This window comes from Etheostoma spectabile, chromosome 15, assembly GCF_008692095.1.
Source record: "Etheostoma spectabile isolate EspeVRDwgs_2016 chromosome 15, UIUC_Espe_1.0, whole genome shotgun sequence".
In the NCBI taxonomy this organism is placed as follows: domain Eukaryota; kingdom Metazoa; phylum Chordata; class Actinopteri; order Perciformes; family Percidae; genus Etheostoma; species Etheostoma spectabile.
In genome coordinates this window covers 13,467,196-13,490,250 of record NC_045747.1, presented here as the reverse complement: position 1 = coordinate 13,490,250, position 23,055 = coordinate 13,467,196, and the positions used below count along the sequence as shown (strand labels likewise).

The following is a 23,055-nucleotide window of genomic DNA, read 5'->3' as shown; positions in this document are numbered from 1 at the left end:
AGCGTTATGTACCGTATGTATGTGCTAAAACACCCAGACATTGTAAAATACATGTACACCGTCCATCGTCTAACATGCATTACCTTGAAATCACGTTCTTCGTTGAACCTAGAAAATCTGTCGGCCATTTTCTGAACAGAGCAGCAGCTTCTCTATCGCTCCGTCTGTGTCCAACAAATGCGCGCTGTGCTGCTGCTGCTGCTGTTGTTGCTGCTGCTGTTGCTGCTGCTACTACTGATGTGTACGTCGCAAACGATTCAGCCTCTGTGAATTGACCTTTCACTAACAATTTCCACCAGGATGTTATAATTTAACAAATGGGAATTACTTGAAGCTATATTAATACTGTAATGCCTGTAGCTAATTTTTATGCCCAGAGTGTCAGTTGTTTTTTGTTAATTTGATTAAGTGCAGATTTGTTTGGAAAATTGCACCAGTAAAGTAGGCTACAAACAATACTAATGCAGGTCCTGCAGTATAATGTAATTCGTTTTAATTTCATGGCCCTATCTTGTAGAAGATTCAAAATCTAGTTTTAAAACCTTAAATACAAAACAGACAAACTGGACCGTTTTTGATATATTGTTCTCACTGGTTGGTCTCTGCACTCTCTGGTCATATTATAGTCTTCTGTTTGCAGTGCACTGTACTTAACAGATTACACACACAATGCACACTAAATGGAAAATGAGGGGTGGGGTGTTACCCTTGACAAATTAATCCGACCATGCATGTAAGCATCATAATCATCAGGAGACAGTAATTTATGATAACTATTTCTGTATGATAAGAATTGCCTCAGAGCATTTCTAGTGTAAATTGGTACATGACATCCCTGAGGACATGTTTGCTTTGTTTAATTGTGCTTTCCTGAGGAATTAGGCTGGGTGACAGGTGGTCTGAAATTTTCTATTTATTTTTCCACACAAGTGCTGACTGAACAGTTAGTTGTTGATCAGGCGATCCTATCCTAACATGCCTATTTAAAACAGGAGTGGATTTTATTAGTTGAACTAGTATTAGCTGTGATAACTAAAAGGGTGAATTCCCTGATGTAAATCTACAAATATACCTATGTATTGTTGTGTCCCTATTTAGAACATGGACATTTTACAGGTGAAACATTATTTCCTTGCTTTAACTGATTTCCATGCATAACATGCTTGTCCATATGACAAGGCCAAATGTTATCTTTTACGGTACCTGCCCTGACAATGTATACTTATTGTTGAAGACAAATAGCTAGAAAATCACTTAGTTTTCTCTGATTATTGGAGCATATTGCTTGAATTTGTCTTTTTTTCACACTTTGTGCTGCAAACAGATGCTTGCCATGAGCAAATGAAAGAAATAAATCCAATCATGAACAACACACTTTGTTTCCTTTGAGAATCGTTTGGTCTTTGTTCACAGGAAGATATCCAGGGATTTTATTGGGTATTGAAAAGGGGAGATTACCAGATCATCTAAGCAAAGGTACAAAACCATGGTTGTTGGAATACATAGTCAGGTTTATTATGTTCATCTTGTGTTTTTTTATTTGCAAACCTGCACTTTTTTTTGGAATAAGTTCCTAAACAGTGATGATAACACATTTTATTTATATAGCGCTTTACATGGTACTCAAAGACACTTTGCAGTAAAACCAGCACATATAGCACATTAAACACAGATACGCAATAAAACCAACGCATAAAACAAGCATATTAAAAACAATTAAAAACAATAGAACCAGTAACTATCAGGTGACAAATGTAAGCCTATTGCATGTGAGCTAATCTGAAGAGGTGTGTTTTGAATGTGACCAGGTCAGATAATTGGTTACACCACTAAAACTGACCATAGTTTTACTAGTCTAAATAGATATGGCTGTTACATTTTATTGCCCTACACTTTAAAATGTTGGTCACATTTGACTTTAGAAGTACAAGATATGAACATCAGCGCTAAGCTTAACAATGTAATGCTTGCGAGAAGTATTATACCTAATCAATTAAATCTTATTACAGTATATATTTGCCTTCGATTTGTCATCAGGCAACATATAGCCTACTTCGTATTTTAAACCCACTTTGCTTTTATTGAGAGAAATAATTTCATCTCTGTCAAAATGCAACTTTAATGCAACAACTTCAGATATGTACAGTTTGGTACCACTAGATGTCACTATTTGGCTAGTTCACAGGTTGCCATGGTGAATCCGTGTGCTGCTCTGAGTGTAAGCATCCCACGAACAGATTAGCCTACTCTGACTTAATTCAGAGATTTTTGTTGATAATTTTTTCAATGTTTTAAATTAGAGTATTCTTCCTACCCTCTTCAGTTGAAACACTCTGGTGGTACATTTACTGTGAATGGGTGTAACTGTCAATGTTAGGGATAAAGCCATATGCTGCTAACGTATGGAATGGATTTGTTAAAGATAAAATAGACAAGCATGCAATATTTGACACCACATATATAAGATGGTAATTTGCTTTATTTAGTAGGTTGATGTGAAACTTTCCTCAAGGTAACACAGTTTTCACACATTTGTTTAAATGTTTATCTAATTTCTTCAGGCCTTTAAAAATCACTCTAATAAAACACTGAAAACTAAAAATTATTCTTTGGGTAACCTGGTTACAACATGTAGAAAAATGCACACTGGTTTGGTCCTAATATTTGGTCCTAATGTTTTTACACCTTTACAAGAATAGACTTTCTACAATAATATACTGAACTTTGAGAAGTGCTACACAATCTTGTACAATCTTATGTGTAACAAACAATCATAAAAAATAATCATCTATACCAGCCATCGACCAACTAACCAAAGCCTGCAGTCATCTGTGGGTAAAACAGTGAAGTTAGCTAAATAGTAATGCAATGAATGGCACTTGTGGCCTACATGTCAAGGGTAGCCTGATCAAACATCACATTATGTCAACACTCTACTCTCCTCGATAAATGACGATATTGTTATCGGTCTCATGTATCTTAATCTCGTAGAGTAGGTTGGATGGGAGCACCTTCACCATGTTGTCCCAGATATAAACAGCCACGTTCTCAGTTGTGCTGACAACATTGGCAAAGTACGGGACGTCCTTATCCAGGTTTTTATGGTCCAGTGGAACCATGATGACTTCCTCAATGCACCTCTTCAGGTCTGTCAAATTCATGACCATGCCGGTGAGCGAATCAATCTTTCCACGCACTGTCACCTCCACTTTGTAGTTGTGTCCATGACCGTTGGGGTTGTTGCATTTTCCGTAAACTCGTTTATTCTCCTCATCACTCAGGTGGATGCTGTGGAGTCGGTGACAGGCGCTGAAGCTCTGGGCCCGCGTGATGTGTCCGATCCGCTCCGCTGCGCTGTTGGTCCCGTATAGTCCAGCCATGGTCAGTAGGCCTAGCCTATGGCCTACTGAGAGAGGGACAGTGACTACTATGCTGGGAGCCCGGAAAGAGCGGAATGAAATTGTCAGGCCACTTATAATGTTAGATAGCCTACAGACTGTAGGCTATATAGATGGAGGACGCGTCTCCACTTTCTCCCACTGTACAAAATTGAAGCCAAAACATCCCGTATACAGGCGCTGTTGTGTAGTGCTTTAGGAGCCAGAGTCTGCGCAGTGGGCCTATAGCTGCGCGTTATCCAAATCCCGCCCAGAAGCCCGTCCAACCAATCGTCAGTTGCGATTACAGATGTCAATCATGACGTTTCTCCAAGTTATATAGCGTCAAGTAAGTACTTAAAACCAATGTTTTACAAAATTGAAAACTTGAACATAGCCTAGGCCTACATCAACGTGACGAGGACTACCTTATATGACAGAAAACATCGTTGTGAAATAATAGTTGACTTGTTTCTTTCTCCTTTGTAGCCCGGGAATAGAAAACCGACGAACTTCCGGCAAATTAGGGACTTGCTGAGCCCCTCTGTTACAACTAAAGACCGTTATAAATATGGTTAGTATAGTCTGTTGTTAGAACCTGTTCTGTAACTGGCTATGTTAGAACTGAGAAGGCTCTTTATTTTTTTTTGCTCATTTATTCCTTCTGCATTAGGCTCATAGACCGTTAGTTAACGGTCTATATGAGAGCTGCAGTGATGATGGACGGTGTAAACCCAGCCTGGTGGCTGGAATTTGAAATATGTGCGGTGGGCTAATCAGAGTTTTATGGTGCTGTTGACATCGGCAACCATAGCGCATAAAAAATCCTCTCTCTCCCTCTCTCTCATTCGATCGCTACAGACCGCGGCGGGTGCGATCTGCGTGTGTGTGTCAAGGGAAATTCTAAATTTCAGAACACCCTCACTGAAAAGTCAAGCAACACATAGCACCAGCAAAAGAAAATCTCTGGCGCTGCCACTGTGTAGGCCGTGGCTACTTGATTTTTTAGTTTGGCCCATGTCCCATAGACCAGGGGTCTTCAACGTTTTCCAGGCCAAGGACCCCCAAACTGATGGGAATGGAGCAGGGACCCCTAATTATATTATGTATAAAATGTGTTATATCAACTGGTCCTATAGTGCCATGTGTAAATGTACCTTGTTATTGTGCATTCAATACTAAGATACTCAAATAATACACAGTTCTATTGCATGCATTGATGACTGAAAGACATCTTCTGCCTCCATTTATCTGTTTACTACAGTGTGTTGAATTCATGTTAATGTGTATTTAAAGACATTTCAATTAGTGGAAAAAATTGCAGGGGGGGTGGGGCAATATAAAAAAAAGTCTAATCAACCAAAACTTTTGCGACCCCCATGCAGTACCTCCGCGGACCCCCTAGGGGTCGCGGACCCCCTGTTGAAGACCCATAGACAGTTAGGTCCCATTAGGGGTCAAGAGTGTATGGCTGCAGCCAGCCACAAGAGGACGATCGAGCTTTACTTTTGGAGAGTTGTCATGTCATCCATCTTTATTTCAGTCAGAGAGGTCAGAACCATCCTGTATAATGTATGGCAAATATCTAGATATCTTATTTAGTCTATGGTAAATATAGACAACAGAAGGCTACCAACATGTCTTGTTTTGTCTGATGTTTATGACTCCATCTTGTGGTGATTCTGAACTAGAAGAAGTGTGGCGTGTGTGTAGTTGCCCTATGTGAGTTATGATCTAAGGGTAAAACTTTTAGGACAGTCTATTTATAGCAAGGAATAATGAAGTAGGCTATACATAGGAACAGACAGCAACAGTAAGTGCAGACAAAGAGAATCGCATTGGACAGAAAACAAAACATAGGCCTACTATAAGAGTAGAAAAACATAAATAAAAATTGGAAATCTAGTTTTGGATTAAAGGTGGTGATTTGTGCAATGCATAACAGCGCTGGTGTTTTAAAGGCACTTCAATTTTCATACCTCAAGAAGAGTATTTCCTTCTCTGCCTTTTCAGGAAGTGATCTTTTTCTATTTATTTTGTTTTATTCATTCAGAATACAAATATACAAACAAACAAGGCATATATATTTTTTTTTAAGTAACTTTTTCCTTGGGTTGAGCATATAATCCAAACATAGTAGCATATACATAACAAATCTACATTGAGAAGGGAAAAAAAATAAGAGAAAAAAATAGAAAATAAATAAACAAATAAATAAAAGGGTCTATCTCAAATTAAGTTTAAAGTTAAAGTAAATAAACCAAATCATGGGTTTTTCCATCCTTAACCCGTTTCAGTGACTTATACAAAAGGTTTAGCTCATTCTTCCAATGGATCAGGGAGGGTTTGGTCTTCAAATAGCTGCATTTATGTATAAAATGTTTTCCTAAAAGGATCCAATTGTTGAGAACAAAATCTACCTTCTTATCTCCAACAGAAACACCAAACTTTGGCATTACGATTTCCTTGGTCTGTAACCAGCTCTGCGGATCTTTCCTGAAGGGTTGCAGCGACTCACACAGGAAAAATACATGTTCTAGATTCTCAATTTCCTTTTCACAAAAAAAACACAGGTATTTGTATCAAAATTGAATCTTTGTCTTAAGAATCCTTTTTTTAGGGTATATTTCATTATATTGTTTAAAGTTGACCTCTTTCACCTTCAGAAGAAGAGGAAATAAAAAAATAACTTGTCCTTATTTTCTTAACTTCTCCATCACCAAATTCTTTCAACAGATATTTTCTTCTTACTGGATTGGGATAGAATTCCTTTAATAGAATTATTTCTAATAACTTTGTTGGTATTTATAGTCACAGAAAGCAATTTCTTCTAAGCAGACCTGCCTCAGACCAGGAGAAACTTTGGCGTGCCAAATCTCTTCTCCCACCATTGATTTTAGAGACATTGGTATAGCTTTCAACCTACTATTAGAACATTAAATGAACAATTGCCCAGATTCCTTTGGATTTCCATTCTTCCATGTACACAGATGTTCTGCCTCCCAATATGTAGGCCTATCTATTATTCCAAACTGGGGTATTATGAGGTGTAAAATTTGTTTATAGATTAACTTCCAATAGAGAAGGACCTGCTGATGGAAAGCGGAAAGTTTGATTGGTAGTGAACTGCATTCAAAGTCACACCGCAGAAGAAAGTCTATTCCACCCATTTTGGAAACTCTTAAATTGGAGACACTAAACCAAAAGGATTGCTTGTTATTAATAAAAGATTTTAACCATTTCAATTTTAAGACACCATTCATTATATCAAAATCAATCGCATTTGCACCTCCATCTTCACAGTTTTTAACCATGTCAAATTTCCTTATGTATTGACAGTTGTTTCTCCATATGAAATTAAAGTTGACCTAGAGATGGGTAAAGTGAAGGCTGGGTAAATACGTCTGGATAAGCTGTCCATTTTGGATAATAAGACTCTCCCAACGACAGAGATATGTGATATCTCTCTGCAGCCACCTATTTAAGATTAATTGACACTATTGTTCCATATATTCATTTTGTCTGAAGTTATTTTATCCTTGGAAATAACAATCCCCAAGAATTTAACTTGTGACTTGACTTTTATTTTAAACAAAGGTTGCAAGGGATAATCATGTAATGATAAGATTTCACACTTATCTAAAATCAATTGTAAGCCTGAAGGTCTTGAAAACTGGTCAATAATTTGTAAGGCTACGGGAATTTGATTTTCATTTTTAAGAAATTAAGTTGTGTCATCAGCCAATTGGCTTACGGTTATTTGTCTGTCATTCACATGCAACTATTCTGGATCAAAATTGACAACATTTCTGCTACCATTATGAATAAAATGGGAGAGCTGCTGCAATTCTGATGAATTCCCTTCTTAATCTCAAATCGGGGACAGGTGCCCTGCCCTAAAGCTACAGAACTATTAATGCCGTTATGTATTCCAATTATATTCCTAAATTTCTCCCCAAATCCAAAATGATGCAAAGTTTTCAAGATAAAGGGATGTTCAACAAAATCAAATGCTTTATGAAAGTCCAAGAATAAAATAAACCCACTATCATCAATAATGTCACTGTACTCCAGTAAATCTAAAACAAGTCTTATGTTATTGTGAATTGACCTTCCTTTCAAAAAGCCGGATTGTGTCTCACCAATGATGGTCGACATACAGTACCTCCCTTTAGTCTAGTAGCAACAAGTCCAGATAGCAACTTGTAATCACTATTCAACAGTGTAATTGGTGTCAAATGATCTAAAATTCTCTTGTCTTTACCAGATTTAGGAATCAAAGTAATTAGACCTTGTTTCATAGATGACATCAGTTCTTTCTTCCCTATACATTCCAGTAACACTTTAAATAGCAAATTTCTCAAATCATTCTAAAAGAATTGATAGAAATTTGTCGTGAGTCCCTCCGTCCAAGGAGATTTGTTCAACTTCATCTTAAGAAAAACTAAATCCAACTCCTCGATACTCAGTTCTGACTCGCGAATATCTTTTAAGGAATTATCAGTAAATGGGATAACATTCTTGATTTTATCAAACAAATAATTAGCCTCTGTATCAGAATAATTTGAAGAGTACAATTTGGAGTAAAATGAGAAAACTTCTTTTTCTATACTTCTAAAATCTTTGCTTTCTATTCCATTTATCATTAAGATAGTAACTAGTTTCGGTGCTGTCTAATTTTTCCAAACTACTAAAATATGAAGAGTTCTTTTCACCTGCCTCGATCCATTTCGCTCTTGACCTTATAAAGGCCCCCTGTGCACTTTTAAGATATAGCTCATCTAACTGGACTTCATTCCATTAACTCCATTAATTTGTTTTTCCCTTGATAATTTAGGTCCAAATTATTACAACACTGGTTAATTTCCCTCAACAAATTACTTTCATGTTGTCTTTTTTTCCTCAGGAATTAATCTGTGTCAAAAACTCAAGTGACAATTACGCCTCTGCTTCAAACTGACGTCCCTCTCTTGACCATTTGTTTGACAGATAGAATATCACTCTTAAACGAGATCTAGATTTATTTTTGAATAATATGTCCGTGTTATTCCAAATGATATACTTAAGGAGAGAACCCGTGTTTTTAAATAAGAGACCAGAGTTAACAGCAACTTGTTCGTGACAATGAGTACAATGTAGATGCTAGATCGGAACTGCGAGACGTGGCGACGTCAAAGGACATGCCTCGTGGCCCGCCTTATTCTGCCTTTGATTGGCTTACCTTGGTATTCTTATCAAAATCCTAACCAATCACCACTCCTCGTGCCTAAAACTAACTACGTCGATCCTCCTAGCGGATCCGAGTTAGAGTTTACCTATAAACAGGAAATACGAACATTTTAGCTTCAAATTAAAAACATTACTGTCCCTTACCAAAAATGCTAAACATTTTACTAGATCACTACATCAGAACAATCAATGAATTATCGTAATAGCCAAAAATTTGTATCAAGGTATTGTGGATACCAATATTGTAGCTAACACTACGAACATGTTACTCTGAAATGAAAACCGGAAATGATTATTTCAGCTCGAGACGGGTCTGCTCGCCATCGGCCGACGCCTTCTAATTGGAAGATCGGTAAGTTAACCGTCTACGTTACATTTATAGTTCAATAAATAGTTGACCAGTTTTAGGACCTCCAGTCTTCACTGCTCTCTTAAGCCGACGATGTCTTATTTGGAAAGTTCCGACTTCTTAACGAATGGCAAAAAAAGGACCAAGTTTGATGTGAAATGGCGGTGTATGCGGCTAGCAGGAAGTTATTATTTAGTAGCTACACTGAGAGCGAGAGATACGCTCTCCAAAAACAATACAGCAATACCCGTAGACATAGGGTATATTTCTATGATTAGCTATATGTTGTTTGTACACAACAAAGGTCGGCACAGTAAACGGCAGGCTGCTGTCACGGGCTCGGCAGGAACCTTAACGTACTGTACATGTCACCAAAACCTTTTACAAAACGCATGTTGAACGCGCCAGATGTTTATGATTAAAACAACTGTCGACAGCTTGTACTTTTTCCAGTGCCACTATACAATTGGTGGACGCTTGTGTTTGTTATGTTACGAAAGGCTTATAGCCTATTAACTGGCAGGGAAAACAATCTAACTTTACTAACTTACTTTACCCTAGAAGTCCCCATAAGAGTAGTTGTATGCTTATTTCATGTTGGGCGGCATAAGCCTTTAGGTCATATCTACCGGATTTAATTGCTTTACATTTGTCAGCGCTAACATGTATGTTGGGTCCTGCTGCTTTCCCACCCTGCATTCATAGCCCTGGGCTGTCCTTTCTACTTTGCCATGATAAAATAAAGTGCAGAAAGGACATTGTAAGACAGCTCATTACCTTCAAAGTAGGGGGCGACTCTTGTGCACTTCTACACTAAAGCAGAGTTTACTACATAGCTATTAGTTCACACGTCATATAATAACATAGTATATAATATATACATTTAAAGCCAGATATCACGTCATACATGTTGGAATTAAACTACCATGGCTTCCTGAAACTTAACGTTATATGGATTTTAAATCTGCTTAATGCCATTTGGAATAGTATCCTGGCATTCACAATAGTCAAATTGTAGGTGATTCATGCTTTTGATGAATCTTCAAATTTGTATGTTGACAGTCTAGGATTATTTTCATTATCAATTAATCTGCAGTTTAATCAGTGAAACCTTTTTATTATTATTAACTGTCAGAAAATAGTGAAAATGTAAATTAGAATTTCCCATAATCCATGTTGATGTTTTTGGTCTGATTAACAAAACCCAAACTATTCAGTTCTCACTGATTTAAACAAAGAAAACATGAACACAACTGTGATCAAATAACAGCCTATATCTTCGTACCTATATTGTCAAGGGAAATTGTCATTTTAAAATACCCACAATTGATGTACAGAAGATGACCCTGGAGTAAAAATTTGCAGAAAACGTTAGGGACAGAGGGCAAAGTATTAACAGATAGATTCCTTCATTATAGTTAATATAGAAGTAACAGGGAAAAGAAGAGACACAGAGAGGTGTGGAGAACTTTAAGTCATGGTATGCAGATGGTTTCTTCTGGACATACTATGTAGTCTAGGACTAGGACATTTTCCTGAGAAACAGCTGGCGTTTCCCTGAAGAATTCTTGGCTGTGTGTTTCTTGTGGCCAACTTCAGGTTGAGACCCTTCTCCCTGTCCTTACTAAAGGCTTTGGAATTTCATTAATCTGTGTGGGTGTACAGCAAAAGTCGGCTCAATATAGCCACTAGCTGTCTGTGGAGTTTAGCTCATTATTTCTCTGCAAATCTAGATTACAATTAACACTTCATGTGTTGTATGGTTATTGTGTACTACTGTACTTTTTAGGTACATCTGTAAAATCTCATGTAATCCAATGCAACCGCCCAAAATATCTATCTGTGTGTGAAGTTTAGAATTCCGTTCCGGTTGACATTCATTCCAGTTTCTCAATTGTGGGGATTGCTACTTTTCTCTGTTTTATGTCATTTTAAATAGAATAACTTTTAAAAACAAGCTAGCAATTTATAGACATTACTTTGGGCTTGAGAAAATTGTGATGGGCATTTTATTTACTATTTTCTGATAACTGCAACTGATGACTTTTGTCATTATTGATTGATCGATCTACCTATTATTATTTTTTGTCAGACCAACAAGATATTCGGTTCACTAATATAGAGGTCTAAGAGATTCCGATTAACTTTCTGTCGATCGACAAATGGTTTTAGATCTAGAACGCTGCATTCCTAACTGTATTTCTCAGTTTTATATGCCTTATCATTTGATGAAGTTTGAGACTTCAGACCTTTTTCTATCCTGTGTTCAGCAGCCATGTTGTGTCTTGCTGCTTATACTCACTATCCAGCTCTGGTTCTGTTGATTTAAGTTGAGTCACTGCTGTTACAAATATGCAACATGGGTTCGTTAGACTCCCCCCCCGAAACGTTTTGAACCAGTCGGTCGCTTTGCCAAAACGAAAAACCTAATTGTCTAATCCTAATTCTGTCACTGTTACAATCATTTTACCCTCTTTTATCTTCTTTAAGTTATTGTTGCCATGACAGCAATGTGTTTCCTTCACACTAAGGAGGCAGTGAGCAACTTGCATTTAGATTTGTGTTCTTGGTTAATGGCGGAGCCTCTTCAGTGGTATTCTGAATTTCCTGTTGTGTTCTGTGGTGGTTTTTATATGAGTAAGTTGTTTTTGCTGCTGAAAAAAACTAAAAACAAGTGAGATTATTTTGGATAGACGAAGACGCCTCGTATTTCATGTGACAGCTCACACGCTTGCTCCAAATTCTATCCAAGTCTCTTGGTGGCAAATATTTTCCACAAGATCCTCATAAAACCACATATCAGAATGTGAATGTAAAAAAACTGTAGTTTGAAATTTTCATGACATATCATATAGTGGAGAGTATGTGGGGGTGTGACATGACATGTGACAGATTATATAAATTACCTGACTACAGGGCACATGGTCATTAGGATGTCAGAGCACATGAAAGTTCACACAACTCTTTGCATTTTATTTAGTATTGCTTGTCTGTGCACAGGGTCAGAAACTCTTAACAACACGCACAGTCAAATGCATATTTTTGCCCTAATTATAATTTAGGGAAAATTAATTAATTCATTTTCTGCTTTTTAACTGTCCAAAGTTCACAGTTGATCATCAAAAGCATAACCAAACACGTTATCCCTTAATCTAGTCAGAGGGAAGAGCAAGTAAGCCAGCCTTGTTGGAGGGAGCTCAGGGAGGGGGGAATATGGAGAAGTGGAGATGCATTTCCCATAAGTCATTGTCAGCCAGCTCCTCCCCTTGTTGGCTGAGAGCCAGCATGAAAGCAGAGCGGCAGGGGACTGAGCAGAGACGTTATTGAGAATCAGAACATGAAGGACAAGGCAGACAAACACAGCACCTTTCACTAATGTGGATGGCAGATTATTCAGAGCAGAGACCCGGGAGAGAGATAGCAGCTCAGATTGGCATCTGTTGGTACGTCTACACGCCCCTCTGCCTCACACATACACAGAGTTGTTTTTGTGGTTGTGTTTATTGCAGTGGCTTTTTCTCTATTTCCTTTCCACGTAAATTCATTGGGGTGTGGTTTTTACGCCTGGCTTTCAGAGCACCGGCAGCATTTTAAGAAGGAAGTGACAGTTGAATCGCTTTATTCTAGATAATCTTGCAGTGCATGAAGTCTGCACACAAGGTAATGACACTACTCATACGCTTTCATTGAAATTTGACTATAGTATAATGTCAGTGTTCCTTTATTATTACTTGTAGTAGTACTGTGTTAGTATTGTATATATAGTATATATAAGAGCAAGAATGTGCAGAACTTACTGGGAAAATGTTTTAGTGGCCATGCGATTGTTTCAGTGTAAATACCAGGATTTATCAAGGTATGACCTGAAACAAGAATATCTGTACTTGTAGAAAGAATAAAGAAAGATAAAAGCTGAGTGACAAGGAGAAGTTAATTGTAATCGACACACTGGAACAACATGATGACTGTAGTCCCAGTTTGAGCCTTTAAAACTGCATTTAATACATCTCACCAATGCTGAGATGAAAGGAGTGTGTCTAAAGGTACTGATTTTACAGTCATACAGGGTTTGATGATTATAACCTCTAAGCCATCTGCAGTCAATCGTGCAAATCTTCATTGGAAATTCAGCCTGGCCTAATGTGCTATAGCTTAGTTCCTCAGAGTGAAACAGAGTACTTGCATTTAACAACACAGTTGCAACTGTCAAAACAAGGCCAGGGTTGAGTTTCCTGTCTCATCTCCCCACCGCAAACTTTCAGAGTTTCAGTTGAAGTGATCATCATGATCCTCCTGAACCTACTTGACACAGTCAAATATGTAAAACTCTATAACAAGCTGTAAAGCAGCAGATTAATATGTACTCACCCACAGTACAAAGTGTGTCATTGTTTCATTGGGATGTGTGCATATTTCTGTTGACAAGAGTAAACATCTTAAGTTGAGTCTAGTATATGAGCTCTTCTGCTTTGCCTGATTACAACAAGTGATCCTGGAAATGACATTTTCAGTTTAGGCCTGGTGGTGGTTTTATCCCCTTAAAAATACAATAAACAACTAAATTAAGAATCAAACAAACAAACTAAAAAAAATATAAAAGTCAGCAAAACTTTTAATTTGGAAAAAAAAGACACATATGGATTTTCAATATTTTCCTCCTTTTAGGTACCATCACACTCACATTAGCAGTAGCAGATAGTAAAAAGTCTTGCAGTACGTTATGGGGAACCGGTTTTCAGAAGCACAAACTTTACAGCATCTTTAAAGGTCAGTCATTGGTCAACTGTGTTAGCCTGACGTCATACTCAGATTTTTAGTCAGAATATGAACTACCTATGAACAAACTTCCCAACCTCGAATGTTGTGGGCGGGGCTAAGTTTGCCGGCCATCCAGGATACAACTGTGTGATTTACCGTATAGACATGATGCAGCGACATTGCGTTGGCTTACATGTAACTAAATGTCCGAATAAATTAGTTTTAATGTGATAATCAGTTGAAAACGCAGTTTGTAAGGGAGGCAAATGTATTGCCATTGCATTTCCTCTGTAAAATACTGTTTAAAATATTTTAAACTACAGCTGCAATGACCAGTTGATTAATTGGTTAATTGATTGACAGACTATTAATTGGCAACAATTTTGATGATCAAATCATTTTCAAGCAAAATTGCCAAACGTTTGCGTGTTCCATTCTCAAATTTAAAGATTTGATGGTTTCCTTTAACAGCCCTATTATTATTATTATTATTATTATTATTATTATTATTATTATAAACTCTTACAAATATAATACAGCCAGCATGTGTTCAGCAAACTTCATTATTATGCAAACATCTTTGATCAATCTTCTTTACTCAGAAACACAATGACATTCAGGGTTTTCAAAAAAAATGACAAGATTTTCAAAAAGAGCTGAATAGAGGTTCTGACGTATATTATGAGTTATAACTACAGATTTTTGTCATTTGTACGATTGTAGAGAAAGCACTTGGTTTATCAGTTGCTTATGTTCTCTCTCTCCCTCCAGATCCAGCAGATGAAATGGCGGTGAGGCAAAGAATTTTTAACTCAACAGCACCCTTCTCCGGGTCATCCCAAGCTGAGCTAAAGGGGTCGTACCCACCCTGCTCAGCTGCAGATCAGGAGGAGGAGGAGGAGGAGGAGGAAGAGGAGGGGAAGAGCAGCAAAATGGACTTCCGTTTCAACCCTTTGTTTAACAAAGTATTGACACATGGGACTGCAGAGCATGTGGGAGAAATGCCACTGAAGACCTCAACCTTCATTGCCCAAGCTGAATGTAATTACGCCTTTAGGATTAAAAGAAGTACAAATCAAATACCTGTTGCTTGGACAGAGAGTGTAACATTAACACTGTGCTCTCTTCAGGTGAAACCCAGGACTCCCAAGAGTTGTGTACATCCTGCATTGACCGCTTTGTTCCCTCCCCGAACTGCTTCACCAGCAGGTACGACATTACCTTGACAACATTACCTCTGCATTTCACAATTCATGCTTGTTTAAAGACGCTATACTGAGTTATTTAATGCCATGTCTGAAATTTACATTGTCGCCATACTTCTGCTCCAGTATTTCCTCAGAGCACAACAATGTGGCGTGCCCAACCACAGCCTCCATACAGGAGCCGGGCAGCTTATTGGCACAGCTCACTCCAAGAAAGAAGAGCAGGAAGAGACAGAAGCGCAAGTGGAAGAAAAAACTGGAGAAGAAGAAGGAGAAGCAGCGACACAGGCATCGAATGCCCTCTGGAGTGCCTGAGCAGGAGAGTGGAAGTTCTCTGGTTCGGATCCTGGTAAGAAGCCTTCACATCTCATTGAGTGTAGCATCGGAAAAAGCTATTGAAACTACCATTGAGACGTAGGTTGGTACATTGTAAACTTTTGTATTCTTAAAAGACAAAAAGCAGAAAAGAAAGAAAAAAAAAAAAGGTGAAAGAAGTGTTTACCTTGTGAATCATCCTCAAGGATAATTTGCCACATTCTTTGGCAGTCGGAGGCTCGTCCTCTAGATATTCCCATGCAAACATTTGCTTTCCTGTGTTGTGGAAATGAATCACCGAATTCAGACAAAGCTGCCTCTCATGGCCTTGAACTTTTAGTCCCTGAGCAAACTCACCAGAGAATGTAAACATCATGGATTCTGATCAGCCATGCTTTTTGCTTGTGTCCTAAGGAGTCGTCGTCTCTTGGAGGGAGAAGCGACATCAGTACTTCTTGCTGTAGCAGCATTGAAAGCTCAGAAGAGCAGGACAGGGGGCCTTCTCTCTACAGACAACAGATCTACAACACAGGCTCAAGCTGCTCTCCTCTAAACTGGGCCACCGTCTCCAGTCTCCATTCCTATGGGCAGGACAGTGACTCAGACTCCCTCAGCAGTCTGGGAGACTGTTCACTGGCTCTTGCTGGCCTCAGGGGCAGCGTCAGCCAGGGGGACCCGTGCTACGCGTTGCCCTTTTTCAAAGATGTGGAGAGGGATGTAAGAGAAGAGGAAGATGAGCTCTCAGGAGCTGACTCTGTCAGCAATGAGGGAATAATCTTTTACAATGAAGTACGTTCTGTTTTAAGTCTACTCTCTGTCTCGGTTTAAAATGATGTTCAGCCACAATAACTTAGGCTGTCTTATTCTATCAGAAAATCCAGCCTGTGGACTCTGAATACAAGGAAGGAAGGGAGTATGTCCTCTCAAAGTTTATCAAGGAGGGCTCCTATGGTGAAGTACACAGTGCTCAAGATGTCAACACAGGCTTCAAATTTGCTGTCAAAAAGGTAACGCAGAGCATCTCGCCCTCTTTGTTTTTTTCCCCACTGCCTAGTTCTAAAGTGTGCTCACTCTTTTGTTCCATCCTCTTCTCACAGATAGCCCTGAAGAAGTTCAACAGTGAGGAGGTGGGTGCGTGGAGTGCCCTCAGATCTCCTCGTGTGGTGAAACTCTTTGGAGTGGTCAGAGAGGGGCCTAATGTTGTCCTCTTCATGGACCACAAATCTGGTAAACAAGCCTCATTTCTGCCTTTTACATGCATCACATTCTGCCAGTGTTCACTACTGATGTTAAGATTGAGGGTTAGGGTGGAAATTGTTGGTTGATATGTGATGAATTAAGTGCAAACACATGAGAATAATGAAGATTACAGAAAAATTACAAAAAACGGATGTGATTAGTGTTGAGATGTGGAAGAGGGTGGTTCTGGGACGCCAGATATGACTGTTGAGCTTCCTTGAAGTGTTTTGGTCCAAATTACACCAAACAACTGTTATGAGAGTTATGGGCCTGCTCAATAAACACAACGACATACCTCACACCTTTCCTTTGTCATCAAATACCAGGTCATAACAGAAGGAATAGTTGAATCAGATGCTGTAAATGGCTAAATATTAACAAGACACAGTCTTTATCCTAGTCTGACCTTATCTGCTATTCCAGGCTCTGTGGGCCAGCTGATAGCGGAGCGCGGCCGGCTGCCAGAGGACCTGAGTCTCCACTACCACTCGCAAATCTTAACAGCACTGGAGTACTTAGGGAAGAAAAAAGTGGTACATCTAGACATTAAAGGTATGTTATACAATGGAATATTTTGACAATTTCTTTTTCAGTTAAACTAATGTTAAAGTGTCATCTGAGTTATATTAAAAAGTCAAAACACGAATGGTTAATATGTCATAAAGAAACGGATGTGAACTCTTGGGTGTGTATCCTTTTATCCACATAGTTACTGATGCTTGACATAGCTAAGTCATAACAAAAATTCCTCCCACAGTTTTCTAAAGACAAACAGACATTAAAAGACACAATGTAGTATTGTTATTTAATTTTGTCCTGAACCCACTAGGTTTTAACCTCAAGTTACCATCTTCATTATTTATTCTAATCATAAAAGTAACCTAAGCAATCTAAAATATTTGAGTAATTTTCAGAGTATAAAATACTTTGTGTTTTTTCTGAAATACAATAAAAGCAAGAAGCAGATTTTGATACTTTCCCCCCCCAAAAAAACACATGGGTGAAAGCTAAATGTTTCTCCCTTTACTGTCTACAAGTTAATAATGGATTGTAAAAATATTGTGTCCTCCTTGATCTACTGTAAAGCGATGAAATATCTAAACTATAAATGTAAAGGTAAAGACTCATCGGCCCATAAACACTTTTAAGATGAGTTTTCACAGCCGTAATTGTACGGATCAAATTAGCACAAAAGTGATAACAGTAACACTAAATGTGTCAGCTTGACTTTTACTTGTTGTGATACCTAGTGGAAAACAAAGACATAGAGAGAGAATAATAGAATAATCAGATTTAGTTCTCAACTGAGGATTTTGTGTCTTTGTGTGCAGCTGTTGTGTGGAACACAAGTGTCACATATACAGTAGATTTGATCCTCAGCACCTGTGTTGTGAAACCAGACTGCCACGGAGAAGACTATGGGCTGGGAATTTCCCACAGTGTGACTCACCGCTGCTCTTCAGAGGCGGCGCATGTGCACAGAATCAGGAGAGCAAGAGGGAAAGGGAGAACGAAACAGAGAGAGGGGGATGGGACGAGGAGCAGGAAGTAGTTAGCGAGAGAAGAGAGCGAGTACAGAGTCAGAAAAAAAGACAGAAGATGAAAATAAAATATACAAAAAGAGGAAAGAGAAAAACAAAAAGAGAACTAAGTTAGAGGAAACAAAACAGACTGAAACAAGAAGACAAACATGATTGTGCTGTTTCAGCTCAGGCGCCACCTGGTGTCTGTAATGCGCCAGGAAAAGCAAAGTAGTGACGCAAACTCTCTTTATCTGCTACCTGTTTGTTACTAGACTCCATGTTCATTCATTATTAAAGTGTTTTCTACAGCAGCTGTCCCTTGGTGACGTCATTTTTCCATCTTACTTTGCTCCTTTGTCTGTCGACTGTTTTGCGTCTGCGCAGCTGCCCTGTTTCTAATTATGTCATCAACAACTACACTGCACAAGTCATGGAAAGCAGTGCTAACGCAGTGGATCATTGACTCTGCTTGCTTCCCCCAGCTGACAATGTGTTGCTGTCGGAGGACGGTAGAGACACCTTCCTGTGTGACTTCGGACACGCAGAGAGGCTCAACAATCAGGGACAGAGCCTCAGTGGGTCCAAAGGTAAATACTGTGCAACTTGAGCGACTCCGTTAAGAAGATAGGTCATTTATCCACTTTGGTGTATTAATTCAATATGTTCCCAATGTAATTCAATGCAGATCTGAAGGGCACAGAGACCCACATGGCCCCTGAGATTGTAAAAGGGGAACCCCGCGGAGCCAAAGCAGATGTGTGGAGCAGCTGCTGTATGTTACTGCACATGCTCACTGCGTGTCAGCCTTGGACAAGATACTACACCTGTAGACTTTACCTGAAGGTATACTTCACAGACACCACACCCCGCTGTTTCATCGCCGATGCGCAGTCCACTCTTCCCAGTATTCACATCAGACTTTCTGATGGTTACAGATTGCAAACGAGCCTCCGCCTCTGAGGGAGATCCCACCTGACTGTAGCCCTCTCACAGCTGACGTCATCAAGGCGGGACTTAAGAAGGATCCAGCCAAGAGAGCATCAGCATCAGACCTCAAAGAAAAAACTGCCAGAGCTCTGAAAGAAGGTAACTAAACCTGTACAGTGTTCGTATCAATGCAAGCGGTGCATCCATACATACAGCCATAGAAAATAAAATAAAACTGAGACTATGTAAATGACTATGTAAAACATTTTTAAGAGAAATGAGCCCCTCAATGCATCATCCTTTACAGTTTGAAGACTGTGTTGTGTTTGTGTGATTGCAGTGGGAGGACTCACCAGCCCAGTGAAGGGACCCTACACCGCGCCACTATATGTCACAAACAAACCTCCTGACTCCCCGCAACGTATCAACAGCAGCGTTATCTATGACAAGGAGGATGACCATCAACAGTCTGTGAAAGTAATCACAGCGGGGAGGAGGACTGAGAAAGTGGATGGTGACGATGACGAGGACGATAAGAAGGCCGGTTGTAACGAGTCAAAGCGAGACTCACTTTTCTGTCCACAAACGCTGATCTCTGAGCCGAACCACAAGAGGGGCAACAAGATCACCACCGTGCCTGAACTTGAGCTACGGAAACTGGAGCGAGGTGAGGTTTCTCTCAGCGTTCTGCTTACTTTCTTTCGTGTGTTAAATGTTTGACCTTACTCATTGTTTTCCTTCTTGTTTGCAGATTTCTACCTGAGTAGTCTGTCCCAGCTGCACTCTGCTGAGATGCAGGAGCAGCTCTTGTCTTGTCTTAGCAGTGACCCTTATTCCACATGGGAACCATTGGACAAAAAGGTAACCCAGAATTCATATTAGAGTATATTCAGGTCATGATCGTTTGGATTGATAACTTAAACCCTTGTTTACTTATCATTTATCTCAGACATCCAGAAAAGGGCATTTGAAACAAGTTCTGGGAAGGTTTTTTTTGTTGTAAACTTTAAAAAGTCATCCCAGAACTAACATTTTGTTTAAAAAAATGCATCAATTTGACCTGTCTAAATTGCCAAATTGGATTCATTTAAACAAAGACTTTTGTTGGTTGTCATCCATTGTGACTTAAGTATTAACAGACCCACTGTTTGGCTTGTGTTCCTCTTTTTTAACCCATTATTATAGGACTCGGGCCGCTGGTCCCTGAGCCCAGGAGACGACTTTAGCTCTGGTGTCTTCTCCTACAACAGTCAGCCAGACGTGCAGGTTTCCAGTATGGATTTGCTGAGTCACACACAGCTACCACCACCCTGCTGCTTTGAAGGTGAGATACAAACATTAAAGTCTCTCTTCATCTGTTAAACTATTTAATGTAGTACCAAACTGTAACATGTATCTCTCTGCTCCGTGATTGGTTCAGGGGTGGATGTCTGCATCAGAGACTTCAACAAGAGAAGCATTCGCATCAGAGAGACACGCCGGGTGAAGGTGGGCCACATCGCCACTGGAATCAGTGATCAGGTGAGGGCTCGGAGCTTCCCACACTTGTGTTTAAAGTCAGCTATTAATGTTCTGTTTCAGTGTTTGTAAAAAGCATGATTACATCTGTTTTAATTTGAACGTGTGTCTCTGCCTTTTTAGATCTCTGAGAGGGTTTTCACCCTGGAAACCCAGCAGGGTCAGCAGGTTGCTCACGATGAGGAGGTGCAGGATTCCGGTCTAAAGCTTAACTGTGTTCCTGCCCCAGACTTCAGCTCTGCCTGGAGGTGGAGGATCAGAGACGGAGTGCTGGAGACGAGATAGAGCCACACAGCTCTCTGCCTCCATCTTAACTGTCCTTCGGTACATGTGGCCTTCTGTTGCAATTGTTTTAAATATTTTCCTGTCATTCGTCTCAATGTTTGGGACCATGCTTTCATGAGAAAAAATAAATAAATCTACCAGAATTACGTTTTTAACAAATGATGTCTTATGATTTAAATGCTGTAATGGGAGGCGCTGTTGGGTAGCTTTTTGTTTTTCAAGTGCTAATTACTCAGTCATAGTACTGAGCTCTTTTGACCACAGTGACAATTACATGTTGTAGCCTTTCTTATTGCATGTTTAAATAGAGACATTAAACGGCATATGAAACTATGCAGTGTATGATACATTATTGACGTTCACCTGATTCACAATCTAGTCTGTTATACCATAGTGGTTCATTAGTTCACAAGCCAACACAGTGACTGGACATTTCTATTGTATTTTAATTACTTTATCTAGGATTTAAGTCAGTCTCCCAGTAACATTATATATATATAATTATTTAATTGTTATTTCTAGGTTAAAGATGCTATTAAACATTAATTCAGTCTGCTGGACTTTTGTCCAAAATAAGACATCTTCTGGTCAGATTGTCATTATCATTTCCACCATGAGAGATCCATAATCCCCTTGAACTAGAGTTGTCTTACTTGAAGTTACTTTGAAAGGACTGCAATGTCTGGATTTTCATAATATTGGCAAAGGATTTTGATGAGCCCTTAAGGTTGAATCTCAGTGGTTTTAGTGACGACCCCCCCCCCCCCACCTTTCCTCTAGCAGTCATCGGGGCAGCTTTCAGAGTAGCCTTTTATTGTGGCCAGCCTAAGGCACACCTGTGCAATAATCATGCAGTCTAATCAGCAGCTTGATAAGACACACCTGTGAGGTGGATGGATTATCTCTGCAAAGAAGAAGTACTCACTAACAATGATTTAGACAGATTTGTGATTGATATTTGAGAGAAATAATTTGTGCACATAGAAAGTCTTCAATCTTTGAGTTCAGCTCATGAAAAATAGGGACAAAAAGAAAAAAAGCGTTGCCTTAAAGTTTTGGTCAGTGTTGAGCACAAAATTACCAAATTTCTATATCCTATCATATCCTTCAGTACCTCCCTCAAGACACATTTTATATATATTGCTCAAATACAGTTAGACAAAACTAAGAATCAGCTATGCTAGCGGCTTTGTGGAGCTGCAGCAGTTTACGGAGTGTTTTTAAGGGCTTTTAACTGCCTTTATGAAAGGCAGATTAATTTAATATATAAATAATCCTCATTCCTACCCACGTTATACATATCCATAGCCACAGTCAAGAGTTTAAAGGTTTATTTTCCATATTACAACAGACAAAGACCACAGCAAAATTATTTTCAGGGGGACTGGAAACTAATTTCAGCTTTACAAATGTGATAGAAAAGGTGAAAAATTTGAGAATATCAAAGTGATTTCATAGTAAAAAAAACACCAAGGCACTGACAAACAATAAATGTATAAAAAGCCATTTTCGGTGTAGATAAGATTTTGAAGTTTGAATATCTCAAGTAAACGTACAGTACTTTGAATATGTGTGAAGTGAGGTAAGCACCTGTGAGCAATCCAGGGCTGTCTGTGTCTGCAGTATAACATCTTCCATACACTATGGGAAATGCCAGTTTGTGAGATGTGGCTCCATTCACATTCACAGCACAGACAATCATAGGCAGGATTTTTTTTTTCCCAAATAAGAAGCCACATTAATGTTGGTAAGTAGGAATGCCCAAAAGGAGCATTTGATTAAATGTTACATTAGATTAATGTGACTGCATAATTTGCACTTTGTACACAGGTCCTTGTTGTGGCACATCCACTGAAATAAGGTTGAGCAGTGCATTCAAGGGGAGAAATTATTTAAGGGTTGTTCAAGCCCAAATTTTATTGGAGTTGTCATTTCTCTTCGTCTATATCATCTTCCTGGTAAATCTAATAATTGTTTGAAAAAATATCTCTTTAACTTGATGGAGTGTGACCACCCTTCAACACGTTAATTGCCAGCAGATAATTTACAGCAGTTAACACTCATAAATACATATGAAGAAGGATTCTCTAGCATACAGACACCATGGTGAGGTGGATAGAGAGAGTGGGAAGATCAGAAAAGCAAAGTGAAACTAAAATAAAAATGATGGAAAACGGAAAACCAAATTTTTTTGTCAATCTATCTCTTAGGACAGAAAACAAAATGTTCATACGCAATTGTCTGTACCGAGTAAAAAATAAATTACTTAAAATGCATTCCCCGTTCAAGTCTGACAAACTCTCCTCCACCCTTATGACCCCCCCCCCCCC

General features: G+C 39.0%; 3 protein-coding genes across 12 annotated transcripts in view; 1 reads left to right on the top strand and 2 right to left on the bottom strand.

Moving 5' to 3' along the window:
• gpatch8 (G patch domain containing 8) overlaps positions 1–217 on the bottom strand; it is a 30,262-nt gene extending 30,045 nt beyond the window's left edge. For 3 of the 6 annotated variants that reach the window (XM_032537931.1, XM_032537929.1, XM_032537927.1), the window contains exon 1: positions 84–216. Coding sequence is in view for 1 of the 6 variants with exons in the window: in XM_032537926.1 (XP_032393817.1) it covers positions 84–128 (45 nt within the window). In the remaining 5 variants the exon portion in view is untranslated. Of the gene's footprint in view, positions 1–83 lie in introns of all 6 variants that reach the window. The other 3 variants (XM_032537930.1, XM_032537928.1, XM_032537926.1) reach the window with 2 other exon arrangements.
• A 1,877-nt stretch (positions 218–2,094) lies between these two features.
• Positions 2,095–3,625, bottom strand: pts (6-pyruvoyltetrahydropterin synthase). The gene has a single exon (XM_032538100.1). The coding sequence runs from the start codon at positions 3,378–3,380 to the stop codon at positions 2,934–2,936; it is 447 nt and encodes a 148-aa protein (XP_032393991.1). The 5' UTR covers positions 3,381–3,625; the 3' UTR covers positions 2,095–2,933.
• A 5,070-nt stretch (positions 3,626–8,695) lies between these two features.
• Positions 8,696–21,058, top strand: map3k14a (mitogen-activated protein kinase kinase kinase 14a). Of its 5 annotated transcripts, none has more exons than XM_032537824.1 (16): positions 8,696–8,958; positions 14,485–14,754; positions 14,844–14,922; positions 15,045–15,267; positions 15,648–16,022; positions 16,106–16,240; positions 16,331–16,460; positions 16,896–17,024; positions 18,478–18,582; positions 18,681–18,838; positions 18,931–19,081; positions 19,263–19,589; positions 19,674–19,783; positions 20,108–20,246; positions 20,343–20,443; positions 20,564–21,058. In XM_032537824.1, exons 1-16 carry the CDS (start codon positions 8,895–8,897, stop codon positions 20,723–20,725), a joined length of 2,658 nt encoding a protein of 885 aa, XP_032393715.1. In that variant the 5' UTR covers positions 8,696–8,894; the 3' UTR covers positions 20,726–21,058. The 5 variants fall into 5 exon arrangements, with proteins under 5 accessions (XP_032393715.1, XP_032393716.1, XP_032393718.1 ...); XM_032537825.1 differs by having other exon boundaries at positions 8,880–8,958; positions 14,491–14,754; XM_032537827.1 differs by lacking the exon at positions 8,696–8,958 and adding an exon at positions 12,140–12,398 and having other exon boundaries at positions 14,491–14,754.
• Positions 21,059–23,055: the final 1,997 nt, after the last annotated feature.

Excerpts from the sequence above, each read along its gene's own strand:
- map3k14a (XM_032537824.1), top strand. The coding sequence starts at position 8,895 with ATGATTATTTCAGCTCGAGACGGGTCTGCTCGCCATCGGCCGACGCCT. Across the intron at positions 15,268-15,647 it reads GTTCTCTGGTTCGGATCCTG|GAGTCGTCGTCTCTTGGAGG; the intron begins GTAAGAAGCCTT and ends TTGTGTCCTAAG. Across the intron at positions 19,784-20,107 it reads GGGAACCATTGGACAAAAAG|GACTCGGGCCGCTGGTCCCT; the intron begins GTAACCCAGAAT and ends CCATTATTATAG.
- pts (XM_032538100.1), bottom strand. The coding sequence starts at position 3,380 with ATGGCTGGACTATACGGGACCAACAGCGCAGCGGAGCGGATCGGACAC.